The 25,626-nt window shown below is 41.0% G+C and overlaps 1 protein-coding gene across 2 annotated transcripts in view; it reads right to left on the bottom strand.

Moving 5' to 3' along the window:
• LOC128703667 (zinc finger protein 630-like) overlaps positions 1-19,526 on the bottom strand; it is a 92,896-nt gene extending 73,370 nt beyond the window's left edge. Inside the window, exons 1-2 of one of the 2 annotated variants that reach the window (XM_053798423.2) lie at positions 19,275-19,524; positions 7,914-16,361 (exon numbers count right to left, since the gene is read on the bottom strand). In XM_053798423.2, coding sequence (XP_053654398.1) covers positions 15,180-16,136 — 957 coding nt within the window. In that variant the 5' untranslated portion in view covers positions 16,137-16,361; positions 19,275-19,524 and the 3' untranslated portion in view covers positions 7,914-15,179. Of the gene's footprint in view, positions 1-7,913; positions 16,362-19,274 lie in introns of those variants that run through there. The other variant, XM_070101353.1, reaches the window with a different exon arrangement.
• Positions 19,527-25,626: the final 6,100 nt, after the last annotated feature.

Consider the following 25,626-nt stretch of genomic DNA (forward strand, 5'->3'; position numbering starts at 1 on the left):
TATTATTATGTGTGTGTGTGTGTGTGCGTGGGTGTGTGTGGGTTTGCGCGCTTGTGTGTATGCATATATTTGTACACTCGTGTGCATATGTCTGTGCGTGCGCCCTCGTGTATGTGTATGACCTACTTAATATTTGTGTTTATAACTCATTACAATTGTGACCAGGTGTGGATGTATCAGTGGCTCATTACTTTGTAATTTGTTCATGACTGTAACCATGTATAGAAGTGACGCTGATTCATTACCTTTGTAACTTGCCATGATTGTGATCAGATCTACCTGGAGTTCATTACCTTTGTAACTAGTTCAGCTATCATAACTTTGGGGTCCAGTCCCTGGACCCATTGTGTACCTTTGTAATCTTTTGACTACCGCCCACACGATGGGTATGGGGTGCATAATAAAGATATTAAACTATAAATAACTACCTCGTCTTAAAACTATGTATGGTTCCTGCCTCCACTACATTGCCTGCCAGACTATTCCACTTCCTAACAACTCAGTGGCTGAAGAAATACTTCCTACCATCCTTTGACTCATCTGAGTCTTCAGCTTCGAATTGTGACCCCTTGTTTCTGCATCCCATCTCTGGAACATCCTGTCCCTGTCCTGTTCTTGCTAATCTTTACATGGAATATTTCGATTATGTTCTTCCTACTAATGATGTGCGCCCTTCACTCTTTCTCCACTATGTAGATGACATCTTTGCTCTGTGGCCTCATGACTCTAGTCTCTTCCAACCTTTTCTTGATGCTCTTAATAATCTTGCCCCTTCCATTAAGTTTAAAGCTGAATGGGAATCTAATTCCTTGCTTCCTTTCCTTGATGTTCATGTCCACAGCTCAGATACAGGTTTTGCCTTTTCCGTGTACAGCAAGCCTGTGTACAGTGACATGTCCATTCACTACTTTTCTTATCATGCTTCCTCTGTCAAGAAAAGTGTTCTTGTTCCCCTCTTTCTCTGTGCTCTCCACATTTGTGATCCTCAGTTCCTTGAATGAGAAATTTCCACTCTTCATAATTCATTTTCCCATCTTGGCTACCCTTTCCATTTCATAGACTCTGCCTTCTCACGTGCTAAACGGAATTTCCTTTCTCCCAAACTCTCTACCCCTGGGAACTCTCCTGTCCTCTGCCTTCCCTACATTTCCGGTCTTTCTAATCTCTGCACCTCTCTCCGTTCCTTAGACATCAAACTTACTTTCCGCCAGACTAATACTCTTCGCACAAATCTAGTTCATACCTCTCCTCCCTTTATAGATGCTCCTATTATTATTATAATCAAAAAGAAGCGCTAAGCCACAAGGACTATACAGCGCTGCATAGATGCTCCTAGTGTCCAGTCTATTTCTTGTTCCTCCTGTCCTCTTCAGTACTTTGGAGAAACTGGCCAAACTCTTTCTGACAGACTTAAGGAGCACAAAAGTAGTATAAGGCTTGCCGACACCAACAATGCTTTTTTCTGTCACATCAGAGATCAGAGTCATCCTGTTGACTGGTCTTCCGCTAAAACTGTCTACCCTACAGTCACCGTCTGGTTGAATCCTCCCTTATACACAACTTTCCTTGTATGAATCTTAGTCCTGGCTTCGTCTCTGTAGATGCCTTCCTTTCCCACTACATTGTAAAATGCTCCAAACTTCCGAACACCTGTGACTTAACCTGATTCCTTTTTCTTCTTCTCCCTCTTCCCCTTTCCTCTTTCTCCTTTGGGTTGTCTTTCTTCTGCCTAGGGTATTTGTTCCTTATTTTCCCTCTTCTGTGTTTTTGCTCCTACCCTCTGTGGGCACCAGCTCCCTTGCAGTGCTCCTCTTTCTTTGTATTTGACCGACTCCACCTCCACCATACTACCTTCCCCACTACTACCTTCTACCTCCACTACTACTATTACCACCTCCTGCCTATATATACTCAGTTCAACGTACGTTCTTAATCAATCACACACACACTTTCATTGACCAGCTATCTCGTCTCTCTTATTACCCCGTGTTGAGAGTGACTTTCCGCAGAGTGGTGGTTACTGGGCCTTCGTCTTCACCATCAGGATTGGTGTGTCGGTGGCTGCCTACCCAAGGGCAGGAAGACTCCCTCTGCACTCCTGTTGCTGTCTGAAGTCTCCACGCCTCAGACTGTATGTGTAGTCTACACACCATACAGCTAGTGTTGGCTCTCCTCACCGCCCACAGCCAGTGTCGCCTCTCTTCATCCAGTGGGGGTTACTGAACCTTCGTCTAGACCATCAGGATTGGTGCATCGGTGGCTTCCTGCCCTTGGGTAGGCAGCCTTCTTCTGCACTCCCGTTGCTGTCTGAAGTCTCCACGCCTCAGTCTGTACGTGTGGTCTGCATGTCATACAGCCAGTGTTGCCTCTCCTCGCCGTTTCAGGGCATACAGTGCTCCATCAAGCTACAGCTCACCTCCTCAGTGTCCTGTGCCTCCAGCGACGGACTCCACAAGAAAACTTTAAAGTTATAGCCAGGCAAGTACGTGTGTCTACTTCACACGTACTTGCCTAGCCGAGTATTCTCACAGATTTGGCCGCCACATCTGATTTACAATGCCTTCCACTTCCTTCCCCCTTACCACTCCTCCTCTACCGCCAACACCTGCCTCTACTCTGTCTACTCCTGCCTCTAAACCCTACCTTGCCTCTACCTCTTCCAAACCCAATTATTTCTCACTTAACCTCAAATACCTTAATTCTGATCATGCCACTATCTGTCCTGGAAATTTATTGTACCAGATCACTGGCGCACCTCAGCTGAAAGTCTTTAAGACCAACTCAGGCTTCAAACTCCTTCTTGACAGACATTCTTACGAAACATACACCTCAACCGAGACCAGACAAAAGCTTCTCAGCGCAGGCTTCACTATTATTTGGACTCTTGAGCACCACGCCAAATGCACAGTGATCGCAAAACACGTACACTATTCTCTCCTGACTGCCTATGACACAGACAAAGAAGACTTAATCAAAGACATTAGTACTAAGGACAAAGTCTCTGTTGATGATATTTAGACCTGAAAACTCTACCATCCTCAAAATACACTGTTCAACTCCTTCTGACGCCTCTACACTCTTCAATCAAGGAATCTTTGCCAAGACCATCCGCATTCCTCCAAACACTCTCTTCAATCTGAACTTTCACCCCATCACACAATGTCTGAAATGCTACAAATTCGGCCATGACAAAATCTCATGCACATCCACACAAATCTGCTCCAGATGTTCAGCAACTGGCCACTTCTGGAATACTTGCAACCTCCCCCTTAAATGTGGTGGGTCACACACTGCAGTTGCAAATTCCTGCCCTTCTAGTCAATAGTCAAGACATTCTCTCCTCCCTCAGAGCAAGCCAACCTCCATCCCTCCCCAAACCCTTCCCTGCACCTCCCCCCCCCCTTCCATAACTCCCTCCCCTACCCCCAATGCCTGGGTTACTCCAGGCACTTGGTCTACCTCTTCTACTCTACACACATCAAACACCAACACACAGACAACAAACACCTCTCCTTCTACACCAACACCCACACTAGACTACAAAACTAACTGTCAACTCGCCACTGCTGCCCACTCTGTGATGGTAATCTCTCAAGCTTACCAATCAGACTACTCACATGTCCTTAACCTAATCTTGTCTGCTAATAATCTTCCCTCTTTAATTATCCCTCCTTCCTGCTTCTCTTCTAAGCCCCCTACAACCTCTCCCTCCTCCCTCTCTCCCACCCTCCCACTTCCTACACCCATCAGCTCGACTCCTCCCCTACCCCTCTTCACTACTACTACCCCTCCCACCAACACCCCGACTGTTGCTGCTACGACCACCCCTCCCCCCACCTCCTTACCCACTTCCTCATCCATTACCATAGCTTCCACTTCCTCATCTCCTACCAAAGCTTCCACTTCCTCTGCATCTACCTTCGCCCACTCCACCACAACCAAAACTTCATCCAGGTCCAACTTCACCTCCTCCAGACAAAATCCACTCAAACCTAAACCTGCCCCAACCTCTGACAGACAGACCAAAGATTATAAAACAGATCCATCTCTTCCTCCCCCTCAAGGAAATGGGTCCATAACACCTACAAACACACATCCACTGATGGCACCACTATCACAGGCTTTAAGCCAAACTCCTCCCCCGACATTAACTTTGCTATGACAAAACCATTAAATCATGTTTAAAGTGATTCAGTTCAACGTACGTTCTTACTTTACAATTAGACACCTACTGGCTGAGCTCCTTGAAGCAGAGGCCAGATATTGTTTTGCTAAACAGTACTTGCCTCAAAGCCCCTCAACATATCTGCAATTATGGTTATACTGCACTACAGTCCCCCTATGATCCCCATGATGGGGTTGCCGTCCTTGTCAAACCCAACACAAAACACGAATTTCTCCCAATCCCTTTTATTCACCAACACTGTCTTGCAGTCAGAATACACACCCACCTTGGCCCCTTTATCTTTTTCACCACCTATACTCGCCCAAGCACTATTCTCAACATACACAACCTTTCCTAAGTCTTCAACTACACCAACATGCCAACATACCTACTAGCTAACATGAATGCCAAACACACCGCCTTTCGTCACACCAGTAACAACCAACTTAGTCACCAATTACTCAACTTCACAAACCATAAACACCTAATTCATCTCAACCCAGACTTTAACACTTTCTACAACCACACGGGCCAAGGCAAACCAAGCCAGCTCTCTATTTCAACACTACATCTCACCTAGCCCAATTACAGGCTCTGATCACATCCCAGTCATCTTACACATCTCCTCCAACCCTATCCTCATCCCAGGCATACCTTCCTTCTCCTACAAGAATGCTGACTGGGATGCTTTCAAACAGCACATGGACAATACTAACCTCACCTATGACTACAACACCAAACCTCTCTGACATCGATACTCAACTTGATCTCATCCAGGACACCATTACACAAGCAGCCAACACCGCAATACCAAAGAAAACTCACACCACTCGTTATTCCTTCAAACCCTCACTCAGGACAAGAAGACTAATTATCTGCTACCACAACCGCTTCCTCTACAACACACAGATTTAATCAAGTCCGATTAGATCTCACTTACCTTAGAAACAACATTCTACACAGTCTAGTCCAAGACCACAAAATCACTGGTCACAGCTCATACTTCAAGCTGACAAACAGCGTATCAAAAACACCAAAGCTTTCTGGAACTTTATCATAAAAATCAGAGGCACAACTCCCACCAACAAATTCAAACACATCACCCACAACAATACACACATCTCAGACCCACACCTGAGACAACATCTTCCACCCTCACCCACCTCGCCCTAACATTATTCAACACAATCTCTTCGCTGTGATCCTAGTTTTAATAGGACAATGTCTATTGTGAAGTCCTTGTATTCTCTGCCTTTTGTCAGCTACACCATACTTCAATCACTACCCAGTAGTCTTAAGCTATTATTGCATGAAAATAATGTTGCAATTGAAGATACATAATTAAAAAATAAGCTTTCCTAAGAACTCTTTCTCATTGTTTTCTATGGAGTAACTGCAATTTATGGTCAGTAGGTAGAGCACCAAGTGCAAAAAAATGACAGAGATATTGAAGGAAGAACATCTGCTAAAGGATGGTGGCTAATAGTTGACATATACAAGCCAACATACCAGGGCATTGGAGAAAGACATCTAAGATAAAGTTGGCATGCTCTCTGATAAACAGGGCAAATACTAGAGACAAGAGCAAGATACCAACAGTAGATGAAAAAATGACATAACAGTAAGACAGATGATTACTGTCGACACAAACGCATAAATGATCTCGCAACTTGTGGTCGAGGAAACTTGGTCTTTCTCGTGAAGGGTAAGGAAGATCCTATCTAGGTCTGTGCAAGTCAACATCTCTGTCTACTCCTACCTACCAACCTGTGTTAAGCACACATCTTCCAAAAATAACAAACCTGGAATTCCTTTTGAAAACTATAAGGAATAGCAGGAGTTTTGGCTATATGTCACACAACTGATCTGAACCACATGTCAGTCTTACCTGCAACACTTCAAGGACTCTATCTCAAGACTCGAACACATCATTTTCAAAAACAAAAAGATAGCCAGATTGGGCATGTTTTCCCTACTTACAAAGTACCCATAGATAAAGTCATGTCCTTCCTATAAGACTTCAAACCGGAACCTCTCATTACCCAACCTTGATATTATTGATTTAATAAAAGAATATATCAGCTTTAATGTATTTTCCAACAGGAAGGACCATACAAGCAGAAGTTTGGATTAGCAATGGGATAACCTAAAAGGGCTCTCCTGCCAAACCTATGCATGGAACTTCTAGATAGATAGATTTCCTGACATGCATATCACAAAATATCAACTGATTGAGGTGCATAATAATTGACATTTGCTCATCATGCCCAGATGGTTTAACTTAATCTGGAATATCATAACCAAAGAGAACAATTCATACAATTTACTCTGGAAGAGAAGGCACATGATACTCCTTTCCTCAATGTCAAAATCCTTCAATACATGAGACAACTATTACAGGCCAAGCTGACATCTTTGGCATACTATATAGAAGGCCTGTGGTTATGCAGAGCATTTTGGGCAACTTAGGTTAATTTTGTTCCTCAGGATGCAACCCACAATAGTTGTCTAGGTGAAGAGGGTAGCAGGTTTAAGGAAACATGCTCAACATTTCACCAATGCCAGAATCAATCCCCAGACAATTAGTGTGGACAGTGAAGACCCTACCAAGCCATGAGGACCCACAATCTTACCCGTTTTTCCCCCACCGTAGATCTCAAACCAAGAAAGGTGTATTGCTTGAGACCTTCGTAGGGCATTGATAATCTGCCATGAAGAGTTCCTGGAAGAGGAACTTAACTACATGAATGCCTTCACAAGCCTCAGGCTTCCTCCCTATGCACAGTGTTCCTGTTGAACCACATATGAAGATACATAATAATGCCAGAAGCTGAGAAAATAACACAGAGATACGTGTTACCCACTCATACCATCAGAGAAGCTGCATTACCCAGTTTTCAAAAATCCAGAATTGACATTGTCATAGTCTGAACAAAAACATACAAGGACCTTGATGCCATACATCAAACCTAAAGGTGAAGGCAGTTGCAATATTGTGTATGATGGTTGTGACCAGGTGTACATACCGGAACACAGGTATGATCTCAGAACACACGGCATAATGCCTGTATACAGCATCACAACTTGCATTCATACTTCATAAGAAAAACACTGATCTGCAGTACCAGGAACAAGAGAAGCTTAGAAGTTTAGAATCATTGATTATTAAACTAACCAACAAAACAAGGTGATGTTTACTGTATCCACTTCGACCGCATGTGGTGTATTAAACAGCATGGATCACTAGGCTTCCTGCAGTGCTCCATCTGCCCTCGAGTAGCCGACTCACATCCAAACACTATTCCTTAGCATGTGAGGTTGCTTCCTGTGACTTATATATAAGCTTTAGTCTCTCTTAACTATGCACATGACAAACTGAATGTTCGGTGATACGTCAAAATAAAGAATTCATTGCTTTCATGTCTTTTCCAATAGCAGAACATAATTATTATTATAATCACACTATCAGAAAAATTACCAAGAAGTGTTAAGACTGTCAGCGGTTCTTCTTGCTAAGATTATCTAAAAAGAGAGAGACAGCTATTTCTAACCTTAGGACATCACACTGTAACACTGATCATTGAAAGTCTTTATTGATATCTAATTTTTTCTCAGTGCATTTTATTAACACTAATTTGTCAGTACTGTGCTGTACATAATACTGATTAACCTCTTTTTTTTTTTTGTAATAAAAGAATCCATGGGGTTATACAGTGCTGATACTGTATGCAGAAAAGGAAACACCAGAAACTATAGTATTTTTTATTATATTTATAAGCAGCTCTAAACCAGTAAGGGTAACTATAACCAAGAAGCTTACAAATTGGGGAACTGTTTTGTACAACATTTATGCACTTCTCTTTCTATATTTTTCTAATGAAATACAAAACATAGAACACTTTACCATAAATAATACAATACCAGAGTAGAAATACATAACAATACTACTATGCCTGAAAATAAAAAATCAAATGTGAACAAAAGCGAGGAAGTGTATATAAAAGCTAAGTCTATTGATGAGAAGTATTTTGAGAAAACAAAATTATGCTCTAATTGTCAGCAAAGCTAAGTATCATTAAAGTGTTGTATAAATATATTAATAAACTTGTTTTAAAATTATGATAAACAGAGAAAACAGTTGTCTTTTTTTTAAATTATTAAGTTATAGGTAAGGTAGATAAAAAAAAAGTATTATACAACAAACATTCAACACAAAACACTTGGAATACAGTGTAATTCAATCCCAACTTACAATGTTTTGAGTAATGATATTTCCCACTTATGTTGCTGGTATTTTGGAACCAATTAATCACCAACAAATTACATGCATTTCCAACTGAACTATATACGATTTTCTTAGGGAAGAATTATAAATATTTTTCCATGGTTAGGTTTCAATCATATGAATTCATACTGTGTGTATGTTTAATGTATATGAGGTGCAATCACAAAACTCCTAGACATAAAAAAAAAAATAGTCATACCTAATCACCTAATTGAAGTTGTTTGTTTCTGTGTACTCTCTTTGGGAGGCTATACACCAGTCCCACTGGTTTTGCAACTTCTTCCCCTCAAGGAAGGTTCCTTGACGCTGGTGAGGGGCTCTTGATCTAGGAAGTTGAATCGGTGCTCTGGTTCCTTGAATTAAGCCTGAATACCTTCCACATCCTCCCCACAGGCACTACATAATCCTACAGATTTAGTGCTCCCCTCTTGATTATAATAATAATTTGCAACTTCTTTAAATATTTCAAGAACTTTCTTTTAACAGCATCTAGTGTGGCCTGCAATTCTGCTCGAATATCATCATTACAATTCCACACCTTGAATGCCATTTTTATTTTTGGGAAGAGTAAGTCAGAGTAGGTTAGATCTGGAGAGTAGGAAGGGTGGGGAATGGCTGTCATGTTGTTTTTGGCCAGAAAATGATGGTCTTTCTGGTTTTGACTCAGGAGGTGGGTTACAAATTTCAGTTACTCGTTTCATTTTCAAATTTCCAGTCAGAATTCTTTGAAACAACTCATAAGAAATTTCTACAGTATTGGCAATGTTCTGGATCTTCATTTTCGCTTTTCACTGTTGGCGTCTGTTTTTGACATTGATGGACGCACAGAGCGTTCATCATCCTTAACTCATTCAAAATGCTGTGCCCGATCCATTACTTTGTCGCCAAATACTTGCTGAAACATTTTGCGACTTTCACTAACCATTTTACAGAGCTTGAAACAGTTTCACACACACAAACATGCTGTTCTTTCTTTTAAAGACTGCATTCTTTACACAGAAACTCACAACACAGAACATGACAAAAAATGCCTGTAACGACTGGCTTTATTTTCGTAACATGGCAACATTTTTCTTTTTTGTCCAAAAATTTCATTTATAACTCTAGTAGGCCTTACTCAATGAGCTTTAAATTTTCAGTGCTAGTGTGTGGCAAGATTCATGGGATTATTTACATGTGTGGTTGCCCTTTTGGGCAATGTTACAAAGGCCATTCCCCACACTTTGTTTCAGTGAGATGTATAAAAACAGCCTTCTCCGATAAGCATTAAAATTTCAATTCGTACAGTGGTACCCCGAGTTTCGTACATAATGCGTTCCAGAAGGCTGTTCGAGTGCCGTTAGCGAACGAATTTGTTCCCATAAGGAATAATGCAAATTAGATTAGTCCATTTCAGATCCTCAATACACTTACAAAACCACTTACAATAATACACTTATATAACAGTTGAAGTTGGGAGCAGTACGAAACTCAGGGTACCACTGTATTTTACTTGCAAAAATGTTGGTAAATTTTATTGTGTGTATGGATGCCATTTTGCCTCTCTTTAGTCTCAAAATAATATAGAATTATTTTACATTATTCAAGAGGGGCTCTTGATCCAAGGAACTTGATTGACCTTTTCTATGCTTACCTGGAGTATGTACTTGGAGAGGGTTTTGAGGGCTAACACTCCTGCAGCTTGGTTTGAGCCAGGCCTCATGGTAGATCAGGGTCTGATCAACCAGGCTGTTACTGCTGGCCATACACAAACTGATGTACAAACCAGACTGGCTGGTCAGGTACTGACTTTAGGTGCCTGTCCAGTGCCTTCTTGAAGACAGCCAGGGGTCTATTGGTAATTCTCCTTATGTATGCTGGGAGGCAGTTGAACAGTCTTGGGCCCTGGATACTTATTGTGTTGTCTCTCAGTGTACTCATGGCACCCCTGCTTTTCATTGGAGGAATGTTGCATTTCCTGCCAAGTCTTTTGCTTTCATAGGGAGTGATTTTTGTGTGCAAGTTTGGTACTAATCCCTCTAGGATTTTCCAAGTGTATATTATCATGCATCTATCTCACTTGCATTCCAGGGAATACAAATCAAGGGCCTTCAACTCTTCCCATTAATTTAGGTGCCTTATCGTACTTACGTGTGCCGAGAAAGTTCTTTATACACTCTCCAGGTCAGCAATTTTGCCTGCCTTGAAGGGGGCAGTTAGTGTCCAGCAGTATTCCAGCCTAGAGAGAACAAGCGACTTGAAGAGAATCATCATGGGCTTTGCGTCCCTAATTTTGAAAGTTCTCATTATCCATCCTATCATTTTCCTAGCAGATGTGGTAGATACATTGTTGTGGTCTTTGAAGGTGAGATCCTCTGACATTATCACTCTTAGGTCCTTCACATTACTTTTTTCCTCTATTGTATGGCTAGAATTTGTTGTATATCCTGATATAGTTTTAATTTCCTCAAGTTTTCCATATCTGAGTAGTTGAAATTTCTCTTCATTGAACTTTATATTGTTTTGAGTGGCCCATTTGAAGATTTGGTTGATGTCCGCTTGGAGTCTTGTGGTGTCTTCAATGGAGGTCACTGTCAAGGCAATTCAGGTGTCATCCGCAAATTAAGACACGGAGCTATGGCTTACATCTCTATGTCAGATATGAGGATGAGGAATAGGATGGGAGCAAATACTGTGCCTTGTGGAACAAAGCTTTTCACCGTAGCTGCCTCGGACTTTACTCTGTTTACTATTACTCTTTGTGTTCTATTTTCATGATATTCCTTTATCACGCATTTTGTGCGCTATTACACCATGGTCACACTTGTCAAAGGCTTTTGTAGTCTTTGTATACTACATCTGTATTTTATCCTTAACAGCATCCAGGACCTGGTCATAATGATCCAGTAGCTGAGAAAGGCAGGAGTGAACTGCTCTAAACAAGTTGTATAATTGATGAGTGTCTAGGTGGTTGGGGATCTTGCTTCTTAGAACCCTTTCAAAGATTTTTATGATATTGGATGTTAATGCTATCAGTCTGTAGTTCTTTGCAATTGCTTTACTGCCCCCTTTGTAGAGTGGGGTTATGTCTGTTGTTTTTAGTGAGTGTGGGATGACCCCTGTGTCCATGCTCCCTCTCCATAGAATGCTGAAGGCACATGACAGGGGCTTCTTGCAGTTCTTGATGAACATGGAGTTCCATGAGCTTGGGCCTAGGGCAAATCAGAATGCCTCTCAATTCAGAGTGAGTAAATTGTGCTGAGTCCACTAACATTGGACATGTGTACATAATTCCACAAGTTTTCCATCAAGTTTTGTACTCTTGGTGTAATCTTCAGAACAGGATTCTCTACCATTTTATAAAAATAATTTTTTTAAATAGTGGACACTGAAATGTTAACCCTTTCACTGTACAAACCCCAAAACTCAATAATGCTGTGTCCACTTTTAAAAACTAAATATTTTTTCTTTTGAAATGGTGGAGAATCTTTTCTTGAAGGCAATGAAACCAATAGTATGAAATTTGATCTTAAACTTACGGAATTACACAGGTGCAAAGTTAACAATCTTGATGGAATTTATGCACTGGTAATTTTGCCCAATTAGTCCTATTTTAAGCCAATTCCATTGTTTCGCTTGACCAAATTCTTAGCTATTTTGCTAGAATGCAGCCCATTATATCACTTGAGCACAAGAAACTGCCCATTTAACTATTGCAACCACCCTATAAAGTGACCAGAATTTGGCATTTTGGCCAGTTTTACACAAAATTAAAAAAATACTACAGTAGACCCTTATATTACACAGTAGTTACATTCCTGAAAAACGCCCTGTTAGATAAATCTGTGTTAAACTGAAGAACTTATTGGAAAAATAGGGTTACATTCCTAGGAACCCCAGAAAAGCCAAACACCTTTTTTTTAGACCTCCAGATCTTACAAATATAAAAGTGAATATGTCATTGTTGCTCATTGTTGCAATGTATTATGTTGTTTTTACTGCTTAACCCTTTCAGAGTCCAAGGCCCAAATCTGGAGTCACGCACCAGTGTCCAAGAATTTAAAAAAAAAAAAAATTTTTATTTTTTCTTATGAAATCATAGAGAATCTTTTTGTGAAGGTAATGAAACAAAAAGTACGAAATTTGGTGGAAAATAGACGAAATTATGCTCTCGCGAATTTTGATGTGTCAGCGATATTTACGAATCGGCGATTTTGCCGACTTTGACTCCCATTTTAGGCCAATTACATTATTCCAATCAACCAAATTCTTAGCTATTTCACTAGTATTACTTCTATTCTATCGATTGAGCACAAGAAATCGCCAAGTCAACTGTTTCAACTACAAAATAAAGTGATCGGAAATTGTTAATTTGGCCAATTTAACACAAAGTTCAAAATATTCCAATTTCAAAATAGGGTCCAGAATGAACAATGTAGGCATTCCTGGCACTAAACTAACATTTCCTCTGTTCATTAGTTATGTTTTGAGGCTTTACAAATAAATTCCATTTTGACTTTTTATTCACATAATGAATTTTTATTCACACCAAAAAATAGAAGATTTACTGTTATGCAATACTGTAATAATTGTATAAATATCATCACCATATTTGTGAATGTATATTAGACCCACCAGCTGACGTGTATTAGACGTGTGAGGTCGTTTGTTTACTCTTGAATATCGGCAAAAATTTAACATTTCCGCTACTTTGAGCTCAGTTTCAAGCCATTTCCAATGCTAAAACCAATCAAAATCATCTCTATTTCTGTAATATGTCTTCCATTCTATCAAATGAGACCAAGAAATCGCAAATACAACTATAAAAAACATACGAAAAAACACTGCAAAGTTGCTGTTTTAATCGAAAAATCATGATTTCATTTTTTTTCTCTCATTATACACAGTGTGCTGCAGGATCTGTTTTATGTGGTGCACACATACCACATAGATGTATTCTCTCATATCTAGGCCCAAATGTACCACTCACAGTTTATCAGAGTGAGCTGAGCTCATGGCGTAGATCTACGGTTTGGACCCTGAACGTAAAGCCGTAGATCTACGGGACGGACCCTGAAAGGGTTAAGACTACAAATGCAACAGAAATAATAGTATTTCTTACCTTAAATTGTGGGTGCTGGTGTTTGTGGATGATTGTGAAGAGAGTGGAGAGTTATGTTGTGGCCCTACTGGGCTGAGGTGGATGGTGGAGGTTCTGATATTGAAGTCAATGGTTGTACTGGAGTGTGCATAAATTCTGTAATGGAATTCTGGGCTATTTTACCCTGCAGTACATTATACAGCTGACGGTGAGGAATCAGCTGCTCTAGACACCGTTTCAGAGCACTGCTTCTAGATTTGTTAGGGTCCTCTTCAGTGAAAAAGTCCAACTTTAAGTCAGTAAGTCAGTCAGTAAGTCAGTCAAATCAGTCAGGAAGTCAGTCAGTTATTCATCACACAAACTCGTATATTTACCTCATTCTTATTAATTGTACAAACTGGCGATTCATTAAGACTCTCGCTATATCCACCACACGTGAGCCATTCTTAAGCTTGTCTAATATCTCAATTTTCTTTGTAATTCCAAGACTTAAATGCTTAACCCTTTTCTTGCCACTTTCAGCAACCCATGTGCCTACTGGGTGCAATGACTGCTTGGCAGATACAAGATATGGCAATTCATAAACACAGCTAACTTCTAGATGCACATGAACAGAAGACTGTGACAGGGGTGGCAGGGAATGGTGTGGGTGAGACAGTGCTCTTACCCCCACAGCAAAGCGGTGGCCAGAGCTAGGGAAATATCCTATAGGCACCACTCCAAATGTTTTCCCCTCCCACAAACCGAACCATGTTAGGTTAATTTTATGAAGTGTTGCATAAAATTATGCAGCAATTTTTCAATAGTGTAATAACCAAAATGTGCCAAATAAATCTGTGTAATATAAGGGTCTACTGTAATTTAAGAATAGTCCACAATAAACAATGTGGATATTCCTGGCACTAAAATATTTCCTTTGTGTCACAACCCCATGCCTCTCCTATATTACACTTGCCTTCCAATCTGAGTTTTTACTTTATTTCTAGGATAAAATATAACCAGGAAAGATTGGTCATGATTTACAGTGTCCAAATTAAGAAAACAACCTAAAAGAGGCTGAAGGTTGTAGGGATGCTTCACCCATCCTCTGGAATATTGGCAGAAATTGAATATCTCCACTAATTTGAACTTAATCTCAAGCTACGTCCCAACTTGAAAAAATCTTGCACTGTGTGGGGGGCAGGATTTCTTTTTTGTGGTGCACACACTGCACAGGTCCATTCTCTCATATCAAGGCCAAAATATACCATACACAGCATATCGGAGCTCATGATGTAGAACTACATCAGAGACCCTGACCTCAAAAACGTAGTTCTACGTGATGGACAGCGAAAGGGGTAATATCAGGGTCAGGACAGTGAAAGCCTTAAAGAATTTTGCTGTTTTACAGAAACTAAGATGAATCAGTGACATGAACTACGACTAGTCTCATGTTTGTTGCTGTGATTTAGTCACATTCATTTTTATCTTGAGATTCTTCCATGTTTCTGGTTAAGATATTAGTTGATACATTACTTACATGTATTCTCATATATTTGAAATAATTTATTCTGAAAGTCTTTTCTACACCTCTAATATGATAATTTTCTTTCAGTATGATTTCTAATGTGATATACTTGAGTTAAACGTTTCTTTCTCTTATGTTTCTTTCATATATGACTTCTTTTCATGTGAGACACTAAACTTAATTTTACACCAAAGTTTTTTCCACACTCTGAACAGTTGTATGGTTTCTTTCCTGTGTGCTGAGTCATATGATGAACAAGAGTTCTCTTTTGTGAAAAGCTTTGTGGACATTCTAAGCAATGATATGGCTTCTCTTTTGTATGAACTCTCATATGTTTTTTTTGAGATGATTTATCTGAAAACTCCTTCAGACATACTGAACACTGATATGGTTTCTCTCCAGTATGAAGTCTGAAATGAAGTACTAAATGAGATTTTTGAGTGAAGCATTTAAGACACTCTGTACACTGATATGGTTTCTCTTTGTTATGAAGTCTCATGTGAAGCTCAAGATGAGCTCTTTGAGTAAAGTCTTTTAAACATTCTGTACAATGAAATGGTTTCTCTCCTGTATGAACTCTCATATGCTGTTCTAGGTGAGGCTTTCGATGAAAGAGTTTGTGACACACTTCACAAGTGTATGTTTTCTCTCCTGCATGTTTTTCCATGTGTTTGGCAAGATTTAATTCGGTTTTTAAGACTTTCGGACAACTGGGACACTCATATCCTTCATTTTGCGTCTCCCCAGTGTGAGATTTCACACACGTCACTTGGTGCGACTCACGTTTAAAATTTCTAAGAGTATCCGTACATTTGTTAAAGGCTTTCGTTTTTGTATGACATTGCATGTGAATAATCAGACTTTTATTTCGAGAAAAGGCTCTTAAACACAATGAACACTGATATGGTTTCTCCCCTGTATGCCTTCTCATGTGATTTGCCAGATGTTCCTTTTGTGCAAAGTCTGCATTGCATATTTCACACCTATATGGCTTTTCTCTAGTATGAACTCTCATGTGTCTTATTAAATGTGATTTTTTAGTACAGTCTTTGAAACACACTGAACACTGATATGGTTTCTCAACAGAATTATCACTCATGTTTTGGCCAATTTTTTACTCCAAAGTCTTTGACACACCAAATATTGATGTTCTTTTATTTCAATGTTTAGTTCCAAATGTTTTATTTGCCAATGTTTTTATGAAAAGTGTTCTGGAAACTGAACCCTGATAAAAATTTATTTCCTAGATAATTTCTCAAATGAATTACTGAAGCAGATTTAAATTTGTTTAGACACAGAACACTGATGTGGCTCCTCGTGTGTGCTGCAAAAGAAGGAAAAGTATAAATTGAAGTAACATGGTAAACAAAAATATTAACTATATCAAAATTATATTCAGAAATGTACTAACCATCTACTGTATAGACAATCAACCACTCCTTTAACCTTAATAAACTTTCCATTTAATATACAGCCAGGCTCTGCTTATACAGCAGGTTGGGTTCCAGGCTACTGATGTAAAGTGAAAAATCACTGAAAAGTGAAAGATAGCATTTTTTCACTTTCAACTGGATGTATAAGCCTTACAACATGTTTACAATATTGTATATTAAGTGTGCAATACAACTAAGCCTAAAAAAGTTAAATGAAAGTAAAATGAAAGTAAACACATTATTTACCTTAACCCATTCAGGGTTCAGACTCCTGATCTAAAACTTGTCCACAGGGTCCAAGAATTTAAAAAAAAAAAATTCTTATTTTTTCTTATGAAATGGTAAAGAATCTTTTTCTGAAGGTAATAAAACAAAAAGTATGACATTTGATGGAAAATTGGCAAAATAGCACTTTCACAAATTTTGCTGCGCCAGTGATATTTATGCATCGTCGATTTTGCCCACTTTGACTTCTATTTTTAGCCAATTACATTTTTCCAGTTGACCAAATTCTAAGCTTTTTCACTAGCATACCTTCTATTTTATCGATTGAGCACAAGAAACCACCCAATCAACTATTTCAACTACCCAATAAAGTGATCAGAAATTGGTAATTTGGCTAATTTCAAAAAATTTAAAAATAAGGTCGAGAATAAACAATGCAGGCATTCCTGGCATTAAAATAACATTTCCTCTGTTTATTAGTTATGTTTCCAGGCTTTACAAATGAATTCCATTTTGATTTTTTATTCACACAATGAATTTTTATTCACACAAAAAATAAAAGATTTGCTGTTATGCAATATTGTAATAATTGTATTACATCAGCTCATTTGTGTATGCATATAGACTCACCAGTTGATATGCACTGGATCTGTGATGTGCTTTGTGCCCAATTTCAAGCTATTTTCAGTCCTAAAACTAATCAGTATCATGTATATTTCTGTAATAATTTCCATTCTATCAAATGAGACCAAGAAATGTGAATACAATCATAAACATCATAAGAAAAATACACTACAAAGTAGAAGTTTTTAACCTTTTGAGGGTCCAGACCCCCAATCTGAAAATAACCCACAGGGTCCAAGAATTTAAAAAAAAAAAAAAAAAATCTTATGAATTGGTAGAAAATCATTTTAGAAGGTAATAAAACAAAAAGTAAGAAATTTCATAAAAAAAAAAGACAAAATTACACTCTCACAAATTTTGCTGTGTCAGCGATATTTATGCATTGGCAATTTTTGCCAAAGTTGAGTCCTATTTTTGGCCAGTTACATTGTTCCATCGGACCAAATTCTTAGCCGCTTCACTAGAATATGTTCCATCTTATCTATTGAGCACAAGAAATTGCCCAATCAACTATTTAAACTGCCCAATAAAGTGATAGGAAATTGATAATTTGGTCAATTTCATATAGTTCAAGATATTCTAATTTCAAAATGGGGTCCAAAATAAACAATGCAGACATTCCTGGCACTAAAATTACATTTCCTCTGTTTCTCAGTTAGTACTCCCCCAGGTTATCCTGGGTGGCTAACACTCCCCCAGGTTATCCTGGGTGGTTAACACCCCCAGGTTATCCTGGGTGGTTAACACTCCCCCAGGTTATCCTGGGTGGTTAACACTCCCCCAGGTTATCCTGGGTGGTTAACACTCCCCCAGGTTATCCTGGGTGGTTAACACTCCCCCAGGTTATCCTGGGTGGCTAACACTCCCCCAGGTTATCCTGGGTGGTTAACACTCCCCCAGGTTACCCAGGGGTGGCTAACACTCCCCCAGGTTATCCTGGGTGGCTAACACTCCCCCAGGTTATCCTGGGTGGTTAACACTCCCCACAGGTTATCCTGGGTGGTTAACACTCCCCCAGGTTATCCTGGGTGGTTAACACTCCCCCAGGTTATCCTGGGTGGCTAACACTCCCCCAGGTTATCCTGGGTGGCTAACACTCCCCAAGGTTATCCTGGGTGGCTAACACTCCCCCAGGTTATCCTGGGTGGCTAACAGGGGTGGCTAACACTCCCCCAGGTTATCCTCTAACACTCCCCCAGGTTATCCTGGGTGGTTAACACAGGTTATCTGGGTGGTTAACACTCCCCCAGGTTATCCTGGGTGGTTAACACTCCCCCAGGTTATCCTCTAACTCCCCCAGGTTATCCTGGGTGGTTAACACTCCCCAGGTTATCCCCCAGGTTACCCAGGGGTGGCTAACACTCCCCCAGGTTATCCTGGGTGGCTAACACTCCCCCAGGTTATCCTGGTCCCCACAGGTTATCCTGGGTGGTTAACACTCCCCCAGGTTATCCTGGGTGGTTAACACTCCCCCAGGTTATCCTGGGTGGCTAACACTCCCCCAGGTTATCCTGGGTGGCTAACAGTCCCCCAGGTTATCCTGGGTGGCTAACACTCCCCCAGGTTATCCTGGGTGGTTAACACTCCCCCAGGTTATCCTGGGTGGCTAACACTCCTGGGTGGTTAACACTCCCCCAGGTTATCCTGGGTGGCTAACACTCCCCCAGGTTATCCTGGGTGGCTAACACTCCCCCAGGTTATCCTGGGTGGTTAACACTCCCCCAGGTTATCCTGGGTGGCTAACACTCCCCCAGGTTATCCTGGGTGGTTAACACTCCCCCAGGTTATCCTGGGTGGCTAACACTCCCCCAGGGTTAAAAATCCCCAATTAAGTCAAACACTAACTTATTTTACTTAAAAAAATCATCTAGACAATATATTTTGTAGTTTGTGTCACACATATAACTGACTGAACACTAACAAATAAGGTTGTTAATCATAAATGATGAACTAACCTCTTATTTTATTGGTAAATATTGTTGATGTTGAGGTGAAGGTTGATGTTGTGATGATGTGAGAGGAGCACCAAGTGTGAGCCGTACTTACTCCTGCTCACACACTCACATAAATAATTTCCTATATTTGGGCGGATTGTGTTTTGTTTTTACTTTTGAATGTACAGATAGGGATGCTAGAATTAGTGATTATAGGATATGGTAAGGTGAATGTACAGAAATATGGATGGGAGACTTGAAATGTGGCTGTGGTGGTGGCAGGTCAACACCTCAAGCCGCTCCTTCATGTTTCTCTTTATTTCAATAATAATATCTTTATTTCTTCAAGTACATGCACAAGGTATACAGGTCTGGAACTTTCAAGTAGAGAATTCCAGATATTGGATCCTTTTATGCACAATTAAGGCGGCTGTGTGGAATATCATGGATATTTTTGTGTCAGGTATTATGCCTCTGAGTTCAGTTGCAAGTATCTAGAAAGAGTTCAAATCAAATCAAATCTAAGTTTATTCTCTATAAGGATTACAATACTGAGTTTACAGATTTTGGTTATTGTGTGGTTTACATGTAGTAAAATACTAATTACAGAGGGGGCCACTGGGACACCTAGCATGGCTAGGCATTTCGGGCAAACTTAGATTAATTCTTAACCCTAAATTATTACAAATTAAGGAGTAAGTTGACTAAATACTAAGTGACTAAACAGTAGTTTACGAGTTTAGCAATGTGAATGCTTTTGTTTTGGCACAACACATAGTTTCTATATTGGAGTATCACAGGCAAACTTATAACTAGTTAGGAATCATTATTTTAAGATTAAGATTCGTATTTCTGTGTTTATAATCAAATGGGTGAGCGAGTGTAAGTGTGAACCACCAGGTGGTTTTTATGTAGTTAGTTGACGGGGTGTATCAGGGAGATAAGATGTTTTCTATCGGTAGTTTTGAAGGTGATGAAGGTGTCTGCAGTTCTAGTTTTCAGGTAGGGTGTTCCAGATTTTAGGGCCTTTGACATACATTGAATTTTTGTAAAGGTTTAGTCGGACACGGGGAATGTCGTAGAGATGGTTGTGTCTGGTGTTGTATCAGTGGATCCTGTCACAACTATCAAGAAAGCACTTTAGGTCAAGGTTAATATTGGAATTTAAGGTCCTGTATATATAGATTGCACAGTAGTAAGTGTGGATGTTCTGAACAGAGAGTAAGTTTAGATCTATGAATAGTGGGGGGGGAGGAAGGAGTTGCCTTGGATGGGATTTAGTGATTATTCTTACTGTGGCTTTTTGTTGAGTTATTATTGGCTTTAGGTGTATTGCTGCAGTTGATCCCCAAGCACAAATAGCATAGGTGAGGTATGGATAAAGGAGTGAATGGTATAGTGTGAGAAGGGCATTTTGCGGCATGTAGTATCTTGTCTTGAAGAGGATCCCAGCTGTTTTGGATACTTTTTTTGATATGTGTTGGATATGGGTGCTGAAATTCAGGTTGTTGTCGAGGTATAGGCCTAGGAATTTGCCCTCTTTATGTCTGGCAATTAGAGTGTTGTCGATCTTAATGTTAAGTTGCGCAGCACCTGCTCTGCTACCAAACATAATATAGTAGGTTTAGTCAGTGTTAAGTGTAAGTTTATTGGCTGCCGTCCAAGTTGATATTTTGAGCAGTTCCTCGTTAACAATGGAGTTGAGGGTGGCAAGATTAGGGTGAGAGATGACATAAGCCGTGTCGTCAGCAAAGAGAATGGGTTTCAGGTGATGGGACACGTTTGGAAGATCATTGATGTAAATGAGGAAGAGCAGGGGTCCAAGGACAGTTGCAAGTTAGGTTTGATATCTGGAGACCTGGCGTATATCTGGAGAGGGTTTTAGGGGTCAACATCCCCACGGCCCGATCTGTGACCAGGCCTCATGGTGGATCAGGGCCTGATCAACCAGGCTGTTACTGATAAATTAGACACATGTGCAACTCATGGGTATCTCTATTGAGGAAACGTTTCGCCAACATCTTGCTCCTGGGGGATTTCAACTTAAGGCACCTAAAATGGAGGAATATAGCAAATAATATTGTTGCAGTAATAACACCAGGAGGCAGCTCTGATGAAAACTCACACTCACACGAGCTTTTAAATCTCTGCACAAAATTCAATTTAAACCAGCAAATAATAGAGCCTACTAGACTGGAGAATACACTAGACCTCATATTCACTAACAATGATGATCTGATAAGAAATGTCACCATATCAAAAACAATATACTCAGATCACAACATAATTGAGGTTCAGACATGTATGCGAGGAGCCCCAGACCGACAAAATGAGACTAGTCACGAGGGAGCATTCACCAAATTCAACTTCAATAACAAAAACATAAAGTGGGACCAAGTAAACCAAGTCCTAACCGATATAAGCTGGGAAGATATACTAAGCAACACAGACCCAAACTTATGCCTAGAACAGATTAACTCGGTGGCACTCGATGTATGCACAAGGCTTATTCCTCTAAGAAAAAGGAGGAGTAGATGTAAAATAGAAAGAGACAGGCGCTCCCTTTACAGGCGACGGAAAAGAATAACAGAGCGGCTAAAAGAGGTCAATATATCTGAAATGCGCAGGGAGACACTGGTCAGAGAAATAGCAAGCATCGAACTTAAGCTAAAAGAATCCTTTAGGAGTCAGGAATCGCGGGAAGAACTAAAAGCTATAAATGAAATCGAAAGAAACCCAAAGTATTTCTTCTCCTATGCCAAATCAAAATCGAGAACAACGCCCAGTATTGGGCCCCTACTTAAACAAGATGGGTCCTACACAGATGACAGCAAGGAAATGAGTGAGCTACTCAAGTCCCAATATGACTCAGTTTTTAGCAAGCCGCTAACCAGACTGAGAGTCGAAGATCAAAATGAATTTTTTATGAGAGAGCCACAAAATTTGATTAACACAAGCCTATCCGATGTTATCCTGACGCCAAATGACTTCGAACAGGCGATAAATGACATGCCCATGCACTCTGCCCCAGGGCCAGACTCATGGAACTCTGTGTTCATCAAGAACTGCAAGAAGCCCCTATCACGAGCCTTTTCCATCCTATGGAGAGGGAGCATGGACACGGGGGTCGTCCCTCAGTTACTAAAAACAACAGACATAGCCCCACTCCACAAAGGGGGCAGTAAAGCAACAGCAAAGAACTACAGACCAATAGCACTAACATCCCATATCATAAAAATCTTTGAAAGGGTCCTAAGAAGCAAGATCACCACCCATCTAGAAACCCATCAGTTACACAACCCAGGGCAACATGGGTTTAGAACAGGTCGCTCCTGTCTGTCTCAACTACTGGATCACTACGACAAGGTCCTAAATGCACTAGAAGACAAAAAGAATGCAGATGTAATATATACAGACTTTGCAAAAGCCTTCGACAAGTGTGACCATGGCGTAATAGCGCACAAAATGCGCGCTAAAGGAATAACAGGAAAAGTCGGTCGATGGATCTATAATTTCCTCACTAACAGAACACAGAGAGTAGTCGTCAACAGAGTAAAGTCCGAGGCAGCTACGGTGAAAAGCTCTGTTCCACAAGGCACAGTACTAGCTCCCATCTTGTTCCTCATCCTCATATCCGACATAGACAAGGATGTCAGCCACAGCACCGTGTCTTCCTTTGCAGATGACACCCGAATCTGCATGACAGTGTCTTCCATTGCAGACACTGCAAGGCTCCAGGCGGACATCAACCAAATCTTTCAGTGGGCTGCAGAAAACAATATGAAGTTCAACGATGAGAAATTTCAATTACTCAGATATGGTAAACATGAGGAAATTAAATCTTCATCAGAGTACAAAACAAATTCTGGCCACGAAATAGAGCGAAACACCAACGTCAAAGACCTGGGAGTGATTATGTCGGAGGATCTCACCTTCAAGGACCATAACATTGTATCAATCGCATCTGCTAGAAAAATGACAGGATGGATAATGAGAACCTTCAAAACTAGGGAGGCCAAGCCCATGATGACACTCTTCAGGTCACTTGTTCTATCTAGGCTGGAATATTGCTGCACTCTAACAGCACCTTTCAAGGCAGGTGAAATTGCCGACCTAGAAAATGTACAGAGAACTTTCACGGCGCGCATAACGGAGATAAAACACCTCAATTACTGGGAGCGCTTGAGGTTTCTAAACCTGTATTCCCTGGAACGCAGGAGGGAGAGATACATGATTATATACACCTGGAAAATCCTAGAGGGACTAGTACCGAACTTGCACACGAAAATCACTCACTACGAAAGCAAAAGACTTGGCAGACGATGCACCATCCCCCCAATGAAAAGCAGGGGTGTCACTAGCACGTTAAGAGACCATACAATAAGTGTCAGGGGCCCGAGACTGTTCAACTGCCTCCCAGCACACATAAGGGGGATTACCAACAGACCCCTGGCAGTCTTCAAGCTGGCACTGGACAAGCACCTAAAGTCAGTTCCTGATCAGCCGGGCTGTGGCTCGTACGTTGGTTTGCGTGCAGCCAGCAGCAACAGCCTGGTTGATCAGGCGCTGATCCACCAGGAGGCCTGGTCACAGACCGGGCCGGCCCAAGAATTAGGCAAGCGACTCAAGGTTGAGGGACTGATTACCTCATTCTCCTCCTGTTCTTCAAGTTTCTCCTATGTATGGACTGATGAAGCCACTGTGTGGCGAAACGTTTCCTCAATAAAGATACCCAAGAGTTGCACATGTGTCTAATTTATCAACATGTCGGTTCTCTGAACCATTCATCTACAAACCTGTCAGACACTGCAACTTCTTGGGATCTTATTACTTAGGAATTCTTCGCTTGCCTAATTCTTGGGCACGACCTACTTCCACATTGAACAAATGTGACACTACCTATGACTGCTGCACCTCTCCTGCCATATGGTTTATAAGCTGCTTCTCCGCTCATATGCCGTATTCTACTCAAGATTGATGGACTGAACACATCGACTCAAGGTTGAGGGACTGATTACCTCATTCTCCTCCTGTTCTTCAAGTTTCTCCTATGTATGGACTGATGAAGCCACTGTGTGGCGAAACGCTTCCTCAATAAAGATACCCAAGAGTTGCACATGTGTCTAATTTATCAACATGTCGGTTCTCTGAACCATTCATCTACAAGGCTGTTACTGTTGGACGTAGGAATCACAGCCCGGCTGGTCAGGTACTGACTTTAAGTGCCTGTCTGGAGCCTGCTTGAAGATAGCCAGGGGTCTATTGGTAATCCCCCTTATGTATGCTGGGAGGCAGTTGAGCAGTCTGGGGCCCCTGACACTTACTGTATTGTCTCTTATCGTGCTAGTGGCACCCCTGCTTTTCATTGGGGGATATTGCACCGTCTGCCGAGTCTTTTCCTTTCATAGGGAGTGATTTTTGTGTACAAGTTTGGTTTACCTGGAGTTTACCTGGAGAGAGTTCCGGGAGTCAACGCCCCCGCGGCCCGGTCTGTGACCAGGCCTCCTGGTGGATCAGAGCCTGATCAACCAGGCTGTTGCTGCTGGCTGCACGCAAACCAACGTACGAGCCACAGCCCGGCTGATCAGGAACTGACTTTAGGTGCTTGTCCAGTGCCAGGTTGAAGACTGCCAGGGGTCTGTTGGTAATCCCCCTTATGGACACGGGGGTCGTCCCACAGTTACTAAAAACAACAGACATAGCCCCACTCCACAAAGGGGGCAGTAAAGCAACAGCAAAGAACTACAGACCAATAGCACTAACATCCCATATCATAAAAATCTTTGAAAGGGTCCTAAGAAGCAAGATCACCACCCATCTAGAAACCCATCAGTTACACAACCCAGGGCAACATGGGTTTAGAACAGGTCGCTCCTGTCTGTCTCAACTATTGGATCACTACGACAAGGTCCTAAATGCACTAGAAGACAAAAAGAATGCAGATGTAATATATACAGACTTTGCAAAAGCCCTCGACAAGTGTGACCATGGCGTAATAGCGCACAAAATGCGTGCTAAAGGAATAACAGGAAAAGTCGGTCGATGGATCTATAATTTCCTCACTAACAGAACACAGAGAGTAGTCGTCAACAGAGTAAAGTCCGAGGCAGCTACAGTGAAAAGCTCTGTTCCACAAGGCACAGTACTCGCTCCCATCTTGTTCCTCATCCTCATATCTGACATAGACAAGGATGTCAGCCACAGCACCGTGTCTTCCTTTGCAGATGACACCCGAATCTGCATGACAGTGTCTTCCATTGCAGACACTGCAAGGCTCCAGGCGGACATCAACCAAATCTTTCAGTGGGCTGCAGAAAACAATATGAAGTTCAACGATGAGAAATTTCAATTACTCAGATATGGTAAACATGAG

Source organism: Cherax quadricarinatus, chromosome 76, assembly GCF_038502225.1.
Source record: "Cherax quadricarinatus isolate ZL_2023a chromosome 76, ASM3850222v1, whole genome shotgun sequence".
Lineage (NCBI taxonomy): Eukaryota > Metazoa > Arthropoda > Malacostraca > Decapoda > Parastacidae > Cherax > Cherax quadricarinatus.